The sequence below is a fragment of the Talpa europaea genome (genome assembly GCF_964194135.1).
Source record: "Talpa europaea genome assembly, chromosome: 14".
Taxonomy (NCBI): Eukaryota; Metazoa; Chordata; class Mammalia; order Eulipotyphla; family Talpidae; genus Talpa; species Talpa europaea.
Genome location: NC_140082.1, coordinates 30,812,057 through 30,826,801, shown reverse-complemented (window position 1 = coordinate 30,826,801; position 14,745 = coordinate 30,812,057). Strand labels below are relative to the sequence as shown.

General features: G+C 41.0%; 1 protein-coding gene across 22 annotated transcripts in view; it reads left to right on the top strand.

Moving 5' to 3' along the window:
* The window catches only part of CELF2 (CUGBP Elav-like family member 2), a gene marked incomplete at both ends in the record, with an annotated part of 490,184 nt that extends 476,046 nt beyond the window's left edge, over window positions 1-14,138 (top strand). For 7 of the 22 annotated variants that reach the window (XM_084253942.1, XM_084253961.1, XM_084253952.1 and 4 more), the window contains 3 exons: window positions 6,465-6,644; window positions 10,632-10,775; window positions 14,011-14,138. In XM_084253942.1, coding sequence (XP_084110068.1) covers window positions 6,465-6,644; window positions 10,632-10,775; window positions 14,011-14,138 — 452 coding nt within the window. Of the gene's footprint in view, window positions 1-6,408; window positions 6,645-10,631; window positions 10,776-14,010 lie in introns of all 22 variants that reach the window. The other 15 variants (XM_084253948.1, XM_084253950.1, XM_084253947.1 and 12 more) reach the window with 5 other exon arrangements.
* Window positions 14,139-14,745: the final 607 nt, after the last annotated feature.

Genomic DNA, 14,745 nt, shown 5'->3' with positions numbered 1-14,745 from the left:
AGGAGCTGCTGTGGAGCTGTGACATGGAGTCATGACTAGGACCCTGTAGGCAGGGGTCATTCCACTACAGTCTGTTTCCATAGCAGGCTGAGCAGAGTAAAGCAAATCATTTACAAAATTACTTAGCTCTGAAACATGGACAACAGAGAGCTCCAGGTTCTGTCCTATGAGCCTTCCATTTCCATTCATGGGGAGGAGAATGGTAGCTGGCCAGAGGATGCCATATTTTGGACTCATGGTTTGGTGCTGGTCCTGCACTAGGGGGAATTGATCCTCAGCCCAGAAGGGACTTCATTTGTCTTTTCCTTCAGTTGGTACCCTTGATTGCCTGCCCAGCAGGACCATGACAGCCAAAAAGATTCTGATTTGGTGGCCCAGTTACCCACCATGCAGCCCAGGCAAGCTTTTAAGTTTTAAGAAGGGGCCCCGAGACAAGCTATCCTATTTTGAGCCATGATTCAATAAGTGAACTGTTTTTAAGGGTCATCACTTACATGCAGTTTTTAGGCAAAAATCCCCAAAATTCTATACTTTAAAAGCTCCAAAAGAGTGCCTCGCAGTTTATTTGATAAAAAAGAACTTAGAACTTATGTAGGTGTAGGTGAAGACTAGCTTTTATAATCCTAATAAGAAAATAAATCACGTATTTAGAGGTAGGTGGTTTGCAGGTTTTATTACGTCCTTATATTCAGATGCTATGGGGGAAAAAATAAGCAAACACTTGAACTGAGTTTTATCTCACCATAGACAAAATAAGAGACAGATTTTCCCTTCCAGAGGTGATGGCTCTTGATTAGCAAGTAATGGATGAAGTGTGAACCATGTGACAGTCCTAGTTTTCTCCCAGCTAAAACTGCCTCAGCGCCCCTTCCAGAGGCGGGAGAAACCCACATTGCTTTGACTCCTGTTTCTGACCTTGTTCTGCAGACACGCCAATCCACCTGTTGTCCCTCCCCTCGGCTGCAGAAGTGTGTATTTGCACACACTCCTTCATGCTGCTTCTCTTGCCCCAGGACCTAGTTCCCCTAAAACAAGGACTCTGATTTGATCACCTGCCTGTCCTTGATCTCAAAGTAACAGGCCAGTGGGAATGGCTGTCCTCCTCGGCACGTGCTCATGACTGCTGTGTGTTGTGTCCTCTTGTCTTTGTAGTCCTGTGTCTGTCCATCCTAGTCTGTTGTACTATGCTGGGATTTCCCCATCATTTCATGAGGGACATAGGAGGGAGTTTGGCGAATGGCAGAGAAACCATGACTTGTTCTTGTGTGGGGTCTGTCATACACACTTTTCTTCTGGCAAGGATGATGGGTTTAAACTGTGTTAGTTTTTTTGTTTTTTAAGTTTTTTGCAACTGGGTTAATATAGTATGTATAGTTCATAGGAAATTAAGACTGTTTCTACTTTGAAATAACCCAAACCAGGAAAATGTTTAATGAAATCATGCACAAACAAAAATGCATTCCCTCTGACTTAGTGAATGTTACCGGCACAAAGCTATGTAATAATCCCAACACTGGCTTGGAGCTAATATTTGCTGCTTTTTTTTTTTTAATTTAAGGATTTTTTTTTTATTTATTTATACAATAGCTGGGGTATGGGCCAGAGGCACGGGAGGCTGAGAGGATTCACCAGAGTGGGGAGCAGGACAGGCAAACCAACTGAAGTACACCGCTGAGGGAAGCAGCGGGCAAGACAACAGAGGTCTGCTCTGCCATGTGGGTTGCTCCTTGGCCAGCCGGGAATGGACCCATGCTGCAGAGGCTGTGGACAGCTTCATAGTGCCGCGCTCAACCTGCTGCACCACCGGGGAGGCCCAATATTTGCTTCTTAAGTACCAAAAGAATACCTTCTCATGTAGTGTCCTTTTTCAACCCAGTCTTTCTCAATAGACCTGATAAAACTGCCTGTCCCTAGTGGGTAATTCTCAAAGGTAGCCAAGAAAGAGTTACCTAAACAGAGATAGCTTCTCAAATAACTGGCCACAGCTTCCATATCTCTGCTGCTTCTTTCTACAATGAGGAGAGATTTCTGGTTTTCTGAATGGATCCTCTTTTCCATAGACAGAGGAGCTGGGGAGAAAGTGGGTAAAAGGAATACAAAATTCCCAAATTTATCTTCTTATAAATTTTACCCCTCTCTCTACCAGAAGAGTCACTTGCTTCCCCCAGAAGATAAAGTTTTAGTTAATAGACAAGTAGCTAAAATTGTTTGCATTCAATCTTTTTTTTCCTTAATACATTCATGAGTTGAGGGGCTAAAAATAAGTATAGTGCCCTAGAGAAAAAGCAGAAATTGACAAGATCAGAAATAAAGAACGTGTGTAATTCACCAACAAGGCTTTTACCTCTGGATTATTGGAGGGTCCTCCAGGCATGTTCTGTATATTACTATCTGAACTAAGAGGAAGAAAATATTTTTTGAAGCTATGTCCACCCAAGAGTCTGTATCTGATTTTGTGTTTAAATGTCTGTCAAATAGCATCCTTAGTTTTTCTCATTTAAATGACCTAATCCTTTCAAATGACTTACCTGTAGTGCTTGAAATTATGACCAATTATAACCAGCCATAAATATCCAGTGAAGCATTTATGGAAATATTTTACGTAAGAGAGAGAAATGAGAAGATACCTTGGGCATGTTACTGTAGTTTGGCCAGCCCTTTATTTGAACTGTGAAATTACTATTTTAATATGTATTTTGAGAACATTTTTTTAGATACACAACCTCACATACATTTGTGACCATATTACCATAGGCAGAGTTATAAATTACACTAATTACACATAATCATATTCATCTATTCTAGTTCTAAAAATTTTGTACTTAAGTTCTTGTTATCAACTTGCAGCTTAGAAGGATATACCTCATCTATACCCAGAAAAATTTATCCAGTAAATAGATTACGAATCTGTGAGATTAGTACAGTTCTCACTCTGTTCTGTTTTTGATATAAAGCCTAGCAGAGTGACTTGCAAATAAATTGAGTTTGCTTAGGGTATTCTGCTTTTGATTCTAATTTTCAGTACCCTCTTCATAGTGGACACAAAAAGATGCTTGTATTTATAGGTGGGTTCTTCACTGTCATTTTCACAAATTTACTTGGTTATCTCACAGGTCCTCAAGTCTCCAATTGAGGAACTTTCGAGAACAGTTACAGTTTAAGCATTTAGTAGTCAGGATATCCACTAACTTTTTGATAGACCATTTGCAAATACCTCCCCTCGTTGCAGCGGTCACACCTGCTCCTTTGTCCCAGCCTTCCTCATTCAAATAGCTCGCATGGGAATCTAGATTAAATAGGATGAAATGATCCATCCATTTGGTCTTTTCAAAGAAAAGGGACAGCATTTTTTTCAACTCAACCTTCAAATCTGTTTCTATTGTCAAAAATTTTCAGATGTCATCAAAAACCAGCAGCTGAGTTGACAAATATTATCTTCATTGTAATGATTTTTTAATACAAAGTAACATTAGATAATTGACAGGAGTAATTCTCAAAAGTTGAAATCATCATTTGATGGTTCTTCAAATTCTACTAGGTAATCAATTCAGTCGTGGCTTTCCAAGATAATTTGTTTTTTTTAAATATTCTCACTGCCCTGGTACTTCTTAGAATGCTTCCCCTTTTTGTTCAAACGGATGGTTGTACAATGGCCAGAAGCCTGGGCTGGAGAGGGTCTGACTGGTTCCCTCTTAGCATCAACACCCCTTTCAGTTGGTGCAGTCTCTGCCATCTGCCTGTCCATCGCATGCAAGGAAGGCCAGCCATGACTGTCTCTCAAAGGCATGGAATCAGGGGAAGCAAGCAGACCCCTTCACACAGCAGAGTTGTCCTGAGATATAGTACAAAACACAGCCAGTCACTGTAAAGTGCAGGCATGGTGTGGGGATTGTGGCTGAAATATCGATTGCCAGAGCTGCAAGCCTCACAATTCTAGTCCTAAGACATACAGCTTTCAGGAGCATGAAGTTCACTCTGTTCCTATGCTTAAAGAGCAGGGGAAAAAAATGGCAAAAAGAGGGAAAGACCTAGACAATTTAAAAAAAGGTCATATAGCAGAAGAGAAGGGACTTTCAGAGGCACCCTGCAATTAAATAGCTAGCTCTGTATCCAGATCACTTCTGTGGCTTGTTACCCTTTGTTTGAATTGTGAAATTACCGTTTTAATATGTATTTTTGGACAGAGGAATCCTCCACCCCCAAAGGAGCCAGGTCATGGAAGTCAGAAGTCACAGGAAGAAATTCCTAAGGGTCTTGAATGGAAGGCCTGAAAATGGTCTGAGTGGCAAGTCACAAGTCACTTTCCTACTAGAGCTGCTTCCCACAGAGGAATCTACTTTCCAAAGAAAGGGCTGAGCCCCATGACTTGATCGTCTGTATCATTAGCAAAGCAAGGGCACCTAACCAACTGTGCCCAGCTGCTCCCTGAGTTGTTTTATACCCACCTATCACCTCTCTCAGAAAAGAAACACTGATGTGTCTTTGCATTCACACAAAGACTGGGAGGTGAGGATAAAATAAGACCAAGAGGAGAAAGGAAAAATGCCCGCCCTTGCAGCAGCCCTAAGAATAACAGGGATGGAAAAGGAAAAAGGCAGTGAGGTAAATGTGATTAATTGGTGTCTGAGGGATTGTTTAGAGTAATTAGGAGGACAAACTATTTCCAAGCTCTTTAACAGCACTTATTTGCATGACCGGGGGAAAAAAAGTATAGAAAATGAACTCCTTTGTAATAAGAAACAGAGTGAGCAGGACCTCTGCTGGCCAACACCTTTTCAGCTTTGTATTTGCTCGATCTGCTTGAAATCATTTCCTTTTTCAGTAAGTTTTTATCCCATTCTCAGTACTTCACTCTCCTCACCACTTCACCCAACCCCTCTGTATCTGTACTAAGGAGATCAAATTTGGTAGTGTCACCCAAGGCTCAATTCTGTCTCCTCAAGCCCCCCAGAAAGAATACCAGGCCTGAAACTGGTAAGCCATAGTCTACTCGTATCTTTTAAGAAGTTCTTGTAATCTACAAGAGGACACTGTCAAAATAACAGGTACATATGTGGAATAAACAGAACATTCCCAGCTCTAGTTCCTATGAGTGACAAGTAAAAGCATGGGTGGGAGCCTTGAGGTGATTCTGGTATTTGATTTCTCTATATAATTTCTGAGTAACCTCTGTTCTCATGAGACTTCCCACAGATTTTTTTCACTTACTCATCTTTGCTCTTTTAATAACCCTAATCAATAGCCCTAATCCCTTCAATATTTTCATGTTTCAGTAAGTTCTTCCCAGAAACAGGTATTTGTAAAAAATGTTTCAATCACAAAGGGAACTAAAGGTGATTATGACATCACCTCTTCCATTTCCTGAGTTCATATGGAAGTTAACACTCTATAAAGTATTGCTTGTTTTGACTCAGTATTCAGGGAAAATGTGACACAGTCAGCAACAATAATAGGGCAAAAGAGCAGCCAGGGTACAAGGGAAAAAAGCAGCAAAGTACACTGGCCAGCATCCAGTTCACATCAATTAATAGCCAAGATCCAGCTTACAGACATGGGTGTCACCTCAGTTGACTGAAAAACACTACATGGAGCTCTTCCATTGGCAGAAACCCCAGTTACAGGGACCCTGATTAATATTTGTGTTTGTGTGTTTGTGTGTGTGTGTGTGTGTGTGTCTCTATGTGTCTATGTCTACTTGCTGTTGAAAACTGTCCAAATCTGTTTCTAGCATTTCATACTGAATAAGCAACCTCAATTCTCTGCAATTAAGAGAAGGGTCCCCATTTTATCCTATGCCTTAATTTTTAATCAGCTAGGCTATTCCTAAGGTCCTACTTCCTGCCAACATCTTCAGCTCTTCAGGAAAGCCAGTTAATGGGACTGCCGATTTGCCTATTATTGAGTTCAGAGCTTGGCTCTGCCACTTCCTCATCAGACAGCTTAAGGGAGAAAAGTTTTGTTTTATCCTTTCCTCCTCAACCCCTTGAGCCATCCCACAGCTCCTCAAAGAGCCTGGTAAATGGATTTAAGAGTACAGATGTTATAGGCCTCCACCACTAATGGTGGGTTGTTTTTTATTTTTCTGCACGCTTGTAAGCTCCAAGCAGCAGGCTTTTATTTCAAAACAGTAACAACAGTACTTGCCAGAAGCACTCTGTGGCACTAAGGTCTTTTATATAACTCAGTGAATTCTCAGTGAATTCTGATCACTGGCCTAGCGAGTGAGGATTATCATTGTGTAGGAGTGTTTTGGTTGTTATTTGTATTTTCACCATTATTGTGATTTATCACTTCATCGTTTTGTTTTCAATTTCATGTTGGTTTGACTGGTGTGTGAACTGCATGCACTTGCTGTTGTACTTGTGTCAAATGATTCTCTAACTTCCTTTGGAAAGCACTAATGAAAAGTGCTATTTCTCTTCTCTATTGTTGGGTTTTTTGTAAAGTTGCTCAAATGCTCTCAGGTATGGCGGCTCTGAATGGAGGACTTGGCGCCACGGGCTTGACGAATGGCACGGCGGGCACCATGGACGCCCTCACCCAGGCCTACTCAGGGATTCAGCAGTACGCGGCAGCGGCACTGCCCACGCTGTACAGCCAGAGCTTGCTGCAACAGCAGAGCGCTGCAGGCAGCCAGAAGGAAGGTATGTGCCTGCCCAGAGCACGGCCTGGCGTGGCCAGCCCAGAGGGCAACATTTGCCTTTAAAGCATGTTTTTAAAGAAACTAGATGAAGCCAGTATCATAACAGAAATATTTCCTTTCTACTAATATTTTAAAAACCTGGCAAGCCTAAATCATTTGTTTCATCTTCTCTGTTCAGCCTTATATTTCTTTTTTTTTTTTTTTGTCTACCTCTTAAAATGCATTTCTGACCCTCTGTGTGCTTATGCACAATTACTTAATCATCACTGTCATTATTGCCAGGAACCCCTCTCCCCAATAAGCACGGGCTATCTATTCTCCCCTTACACATAAGCAGCTTGTTAGTGAAAGGGGCGAATGGCTGCATCTGCGGGTGAAGCCTCATTCCTGCACTCCCCAGGTTTCTAGAATGCACACACCCTCTGATTGTGTAGTTTGCCTCTTAGTAGGTGATGGTTTCCAGGTTAATGATAAAATCCACGGTTCAGATTGACTCAATCTTTGTTTAATTGGGGGTCTTCAGGGGAAGCAAATAAATGATTGATTGCCTTGCTTCTCTGCCAATAAAGCAAAATAAGCTTCAGGAAGTTAATGCTGGGAATAAATTGAAGCTAATTATAAAACAGTTAATGGGCTAGTTCGAATAAGGAGAGCTGGTCTCTTCTGTTGGTTTCTTCCTCTTTATTGAACTTGCTTTAAACCAAAATCTGCAAAATGTTAATCTCTTTCTGACTTGTTTAGAATATGGGAGATGCAACTAGAATAGGGGAGGATTTGAAGTTTATAAAATGTCCTGCCCTTCCTTAGCTTCACCTCGTAGTTCTAAATTGTTTTTGTCTGAATACTGACTTTAAACATGGCATGCTGTAAGAAATAGAATAGATATACTTCATGAAGTTGTAAATTTTAAAGGGGACATAGCTTAAGAGAAACCCAGGTGTTTTAAAAAAAAGATTCATCTTTATAAATCATGAAAAATGAAGGCTATGTTGGAAATACATCATCTTTCATTATCTCAAGTTTCCCTACTCTTAGCTGTGACTATTACATAGTCACATAGGTTCTCATAAAACATACCACTACTCAGACAACTATATCTCTCCAGATGTGTGGACACCTGTATCATAACATTGTGACTTCCAAAGAAAAGCCTTTACTGAGGTTTCTTTCTGGGATCTGACTACTGTGGTGACAAGTAAGGGTATCTTGGAGGGGCCCTATAAGATAGCAATGTCCTCAGGAGAGACTAAAAGCTGGTCCCTCCTTAGGCCTTTTAGAGACTGTTGGCCCAATTCTTCATTATCTGGCAGGCCTTATAGCAAACTAGTTAGCCTATGTCATTGAGAAAACACCAGGCACTGAAAGACTCGACATTTAGTGATTTAATGGCAGTCTGAGCCCTGAAACAAAATCTCTCCGTTGTTTCACCCCAGCCCACACTTCCCATGCCTTTAGTTTTAGGGATTATTTATATAATAGCACTTTTTAATAATGTAAAATAGTTTAAAATGGCTTGCCAACTCCTGAGTATTCATATTTTGGGATGTGGGAAACCTGTAGGATGGTTTAGTTTTTTTTAATCATCTTCTCCCTTCTCATAGTTCTCTTTTGAGTGCATGCTAACTGTGTGAGAAGATAGATCAAGAGAATTTACGAAAGCAAGTTATACTGGGAAGGAAAGAAAAAAATCATGAACTCGATTAGATTTTTAGTTCTTCTACTCAAGAGTTGGAAGTCAACTTGATGTATTTAGTCATAACCCTGGTGTCCATTTTCACACAGGAAAATGAGCCAGTCTGGGTTTGTCAAGAAAGTGGTTTTAACTTCTCCCCAGCTAAGTCTTGTGAAGAATCCAGAAAAACTGGCCACCATTCCTAAATATTCTTTGTTCTCTTCCTCCACCTTCTCATCTTCCTTTATTTGCAGGAGGCAAGTTCTATACACAACAGTAGGTAGAACCTCCAGATACCTAAAAAGAAGCTGGAAGGCACAGGTGGTGTGAAGCGGACACCCACAGTGCTTTATGCTACAATAGATCAAGTGGCCTGTGAGAAAAACAAAATATGGACCCCCCCACACCTCCAGCTGGGGCCAGCAGTATAACATAAAATGTTAACAAGTAAACATGTAGTAAGAGAAATTGAGGAATCTGTGACCTGTTAACAGGCTTCTGCTAAAGGGAGAAGTGAAGAGAAAATGCAGATAGAACCAATTTTTTGGTAAATTTTGGCGGTTTACAAAATCATACTTTCTTAATGAAAAGGCTGAGAGGTCTACAAGAGAAGATGTTGGTGGCATTTTTTTCTGGTGAAAAGGAAGAATAGAAAGACAAGCCTCTGTGGGTTTCCCTGTCTTCCTTGTTTTCTTGATCCCCTGTGGCTGGCTATGTCTGGATAATCCTGGCATTCTAGAATGCCAGGATTATCCAGACATAGTCAGTAACCTATCAAAGTGCATTAAAACTGCATTTTCTCCTCAGGCTTCAAGAGGTGAGATGTACTTCACAATTCATAGCACATAATCCTTATTTGCGCATTTAGATCTCTTATTTAGAAGGAATTTTAATCTGGGTAGTGCCAGATCTGACCAATATACTTACTGCAAATGATGCACAGGGCATGGGGAACATCCTTTTCTAGTGCTCAGGTTTTGCATGTATTCATAGTGTTTTGATGTCTTAAGAGGTTTCTTTTAAAAACCAGGAAATACTTGGGGACTTGAACTCTGCCCCTTTAAATACAGAATGCCTCCTTTACACTTGGAATGTGGATAAGTCCATGGAAATTGTGAGTGATAAAGTTAAAATGGTCCTACTGACAGTTAACTAAGGAAGGAATGCTTCATTTCTACGGGTTCAGAAAGTTGCCTCAAGAAAAGTCCCTTGGGAAAAGTCCCAGTCCCTACAACACTTTTCTTTTATGGGTTGTTTTTGTGGGGAGAAACTTGGTTTGCCTTTACTTTGACCCAAGCACATATTACCCACCCCCCAAATGCCAATTAAGGGTCCATGAACCACCTATAAAGGCTACTTCACTTTCATGACCTCCCTTCCCACCCGGAACCATCTGGGGGAAGGATCCGCACCTACCCCTAGCACCCTTTGACCTGGAATGCATTCTTGCCTGTTAACTATTAGAAGATGATTACCTTCTGTCAAGTCACTGGATTCCCTTCTTTTCACCTGCAGGTGGGTAGAGATACGGGAGAATGAAAAGTACAGGAACTTGAGAGCTTTCTCTCGAATATAGCAGAGCATATCTTCCCTGTTGTGCCTTTGTTCCTTGTATTTTCTGGAAAGTGATGCGTAAGACTGAAAAACTTGGCTTAGTCTTTGTTTAACAGCTACACCTCATCCATTCATTTCCAAAGCTAATCCCCAGTGGTATAGTTCCTATCATAGTTGTGAAATGCTGGCAGCCTATTTTTTCCTGCATTGACTCATTTCTAATAAAAATGATTATTAGAATGTGTATTAAGACATTTGGCAAATCAAAACTGGATGGATAATTAGCTAACTGATTGAGAAATCCAAGCAGTATCACTGCTGTATCCATTCTAAATTGCTGTAATTTGCTTAGAAGGCACAGGCCACTCTCCTCTAAGAGGTCGTATATACATAAGATTACAAAACATAGCTGCCCAGGAAAAAATCCACACCTGACTCTCCTGCCCCAAAATGACCACAACCTCCCTGAACAGGAAACTGACACCATGTTAAGTGCAATAAGCAAATGCAGTCTGCAGAAGGTTACCAGTGAAAAGGGAGCTGTTTCTAACCTGTGTCTCTTTGGAAATCAGGAAAATCTGAAAGATGATTGCTTTCCTAAAAGACATACCAGCACTTGCCATTTTTCCATCTATTTTATTCTCTTTTAGTCGGACAAAAAGCCAAATGCTTAGCCTATCTGTTGTTTAAGCATTCCTAAGAAGAGACTTCGGGAACTAAGAAGCGAAGAATACCTTACTCTGATTTTTTTTTCCTCTTTAGGTCCAGAGGGTGCAAACCTCTTTATTTACCACCTTCCACAGGAGTTTGGAGACCAGGACATTCTACAGATGTTCATGCCTTTTGGAAATGTTATCTCTGCTAAAGTCTTCATTGACAAACAGACCAATCTGAGCAAGTGCTTTGGTATGCAAAAGAAGCCAAGCTAGAGTCTTACAGTGCATTCCCAATGAGGAGTCATGGGAAGAAAAGTGTAAATGACAGATATTCAGGAGTCAGGATAGGACCCTCCCTGTGTGCTGGTGTTTTTTGGTTCTCTGAATCCATAAAGCAGATTGGGCAGAGTCGCTTCATTCAAAAAAACCAAAGGAGAGGGTTCTATCAAAAGGACAGACTGAGGACTGAAATGCCCAGATGTTCAATAATATATACTGCACTCCTAATACTGTATCTTTACAAGTGTCTTTTTACAGATATCTTATAACCTGTCATTGTAGAGCAATAGCAGCTTCTTTAAGTCTCATAGATTGTACCCCAACCTTTACCAGATGGGACTACAGAGTTTACAGACTGAGGTGTAGTTTAGGTTGTCCTGATACAGGATGGCACTGCAAACCCTGTGCCACTAATTCCTTATCCTTGCAGGTTCAGTATGACTCAGAACACACTGTATCAGGAGCTTACTATTCAGCATCTTGATGCCTGTACCTTCACAGTAAGGATGAGGTCAGGCTGCCCATCACCCTGCAGTGCCACAGCACAGAATAGCTACTTGATATATCACATTTTCCATAAAGCAATGCATTCTGCTGGGACTCAGGAGCCAGATCTTGGGATGAGAGGACTCCAGGGGCTGCCCTGTAGTAGAGGGCAGATGGAGAGCACAGGTATTTGCAGGTATTCTAAGAACATCAGCAAACCCAGCTTTGCAGTGGCTGGAGTTCTCACAGCTTCCTTCCTCAAGCTGCTGACACTGCCTCCCAGGGTGAACCTCACTCTCTAAGGCAAGCCCACTGTGTGCACAAATGTTGGACACCAGTGGAACAGCATTCATTATATCTATTTCATATTTAGTTTTCAGCCCTTTTAGTCTCAAAGTAGTTTAGAGGCAAGACTGTTCAGACTATCCATTACTTACTTGGCAGATTCTGACCCATTTTGAGATAAACACTTGCTTTAACCACTCCTCCAAATTAATAACTCATATTGTTATTAGGTAATAAGAATAGTGCAAAACAAGATTAAGTGGGAATATAAACAGAATTGTTTAGTGCAAAGAAAAACATCAAAATGCAGGGGTGGTTCTCAAATAACCAATAACTCAAATTTAGTGTTTGGCTGATGGGTGTTGGCAACCAGTCTACAAAGAATGTTTTGGCTTCTAAACTTCCATTATCCTAACATCCTTCTAATTTCTGTGCCATCACCCAGGAAGGTCTGAAGCATCTGTTGTTAGGGCAATTAGTATGTCAGCCACTTAAAGTCACTGTTTTTACCCAATTGGAAAGACTGTCACCCTGAACACTATTGCTGCAAGTATATAAAACCCCTCATAATGATTCGAGAGAGAAGATGCAAAGTGTATGTGCGGGTCACCAAACACTTACCTTCGGGAGCATCCCTGGGCAAGGTTTTGAGCCAGACTTCTATATTCTTCATTGCTAAACAATGTCCTGGGCTCATTTGGAGACTGGAATGGGATTGTGCTCGGAGATCTGATTTTGAGAAAATATTTACTGCCTTGGGAAAAATAGCATCAGCCCACAAACTACTTATCCGGTGTGTTCATAATAATGCAAGCTTTAGTTGTATCAGCTGACAACTGTACTAGCATTATGGATTGTCTTTAACTTTTATAAAAGTTATAGCATCTCCTACCTTGGTTTCCTGGCCTGAAGGTTACGGTACCTCATTCTTTCATCCTAACCTCTGGGCCAGGTCTCGTTATCCATTTCACCCTTGACCCATTTTTTAATCATCTTGATATTTCTGGATAAAGACCTAAAAGGAAAGGAGAAATCATAGTAAAAATCTTGAATTTAATATCACATTTATATAGGGAATTAGATTTAATAAAAATGTAAGGCACCATTTCTATAATACTGTCTGTCTGTGAGATGCTTTTCTGCCTTTTACCATGTGCTCATTTTTATCAGCTGAGAACTCAGCAGTGAGAACTCTGCTAGAGGTACATTTATGTCCTTTTCTGCCTCTCTAGTTTGTAAAGAAATTTTCTCTTTAGCTTTAAATGTGGATTAATAGTTTAGAATAAAACCTTCTGAATAGCTGATTTTCAGAAGTGAAATTCACTCACTATTATAACTTCCTTTCAAAACCAAAGTAGGGACTATACAAGTTTAACACTTCTGGATCAGGATTAACTACAGAAAGGTTTATGATGTGTACCCCCATCATCCCTCCACCCCATCCCAACCCCTGGACACCTTGTGTTAGAACACTAGAGGATCAGAATTCTATTTCTGGGTCATTATATTGGGTTGTCGGAAAAGTCATGACTTTTCCAACAGCCCAAGAGATTACCATTAGTTCTTTTTCAAAAAACATGCCCTCTCTGCTTTTTTGGTGGTGAGTGTTGGTCCAAGGAAAAATACTGGAAACTGTTAAAATAGTTGCTAGGCCCTGAGCTGTTTTGAACTGTTTATTCCCCAATACTCCTGGGCATACAAGGTAGCAATTTCTATTCTGTTTAATTCAGTGGCACTTTGAAAATGGAAGATAAGGAGAAACTTCCAGCATTTCCCCCTGGGTCCCTAGGTTTCTTTCAGAAATAACTCCAAAATGTTGAAAATCAAGTATAAATTATTCTACTATAATTTAAGCTGACTCCATCCAATAGCCAAAGAGGTATGGGCTCTGGGAATATAAACGGAGACTATAAATGGGGCTTTAGCATTATACCTGTTACCTATTCCCGTAATTAACCTGCCTTTAAAGCTCACCTGGTTGGGACGTGCGCTCTGGAGGTACTTCCTGCCCTGGAATATTTATACCCCTGCTTATATGAGTAGCACTTACTTAGGACTTATATACCTAGGGTTCTTTTAGAGGGATTCAAAAGGACTTTAAACGCCAGTAAATTTGACGGAAATCACTAACACGAAAAGGCTAAATTCACGCCAACAACTGAGTCTGGGATATTGGCTTTTTGGGGAGAGGTTTTTGTTCTCAGGCCAAATTACAGTCCAGGTAGTTTTTCCCTGTTTCTCAGTGAACATTTCCAGTGTTGTTCTTAAAACATGTCCTGGAGGTCTGTGGTAGCCACACAATGAATTGAGACGAACTGAGACCATGGGCTCCGCGCAATCACTCTCTCCAGTTACGCCATGAAGGCTTGGTCCCCTTCTCTATTCTGCTGCCTCTCCATCTTGATTCCCGCCTTCCTTCCCCTTGTGTTTTGCAGGTTTTGTTAGCTACGACAATCCAGTATCTGCACAAGCTGCTATCCAGGCTATGAATGGCTTTCAGATTGGCATGAAACGCTTGAAGGTCCAGCTGAAGCGCTCCAAAAACGACAGCAAACCTTACTGATCCTAACCCCAGAGGCTCCCTGCTCTTATTTTAGCTTTCTTAGGGTAAGTCCCACGAGCCAGCCTGTTCTCAACAGGAGAGGCAGAGGAGGACCACATTGCCAACTTTTACCAAGAGAGACAGTTATTTTTACAATAAGGCCTCCATTCCCCCCTCCCCGCCCCACACCCAGTTCGCCATAATTAAAACTTGGGCTACCTTGTTTTTATTGAGTAAACTCCTCCAGTTGTGCCACTGTAATCTCCTTTGTTTTGCAATTTGAATCTCCTTTTTGTTTTGTTTTCGTTTTTTGCTTTTCCTAAGGAAAAACACGCAAACACAAATGACATCTTGAGAACATAAAAGGAAAACAAAGGCTAATGTGCAATTCTAACTCTAAGACCCTTGGTGTCCCAGAGCACTGCCTGGAGAATCCACCCCTCCTGCTGGTACCTACCCCTAGGAGGATGCCAGCTCCTTAAGAGGTTAAGGCGGTGGCCTAGTGCAAGAGAAAAGCCAGGAGAAGCACTTAAAACAATACAAAAAAAGTCTTTCCACTACATTTGGTTTGTTTTAAATAAGTAGGATTTTATTTAAGGGTTCAAAGAAACATACATTTATTGGTCAG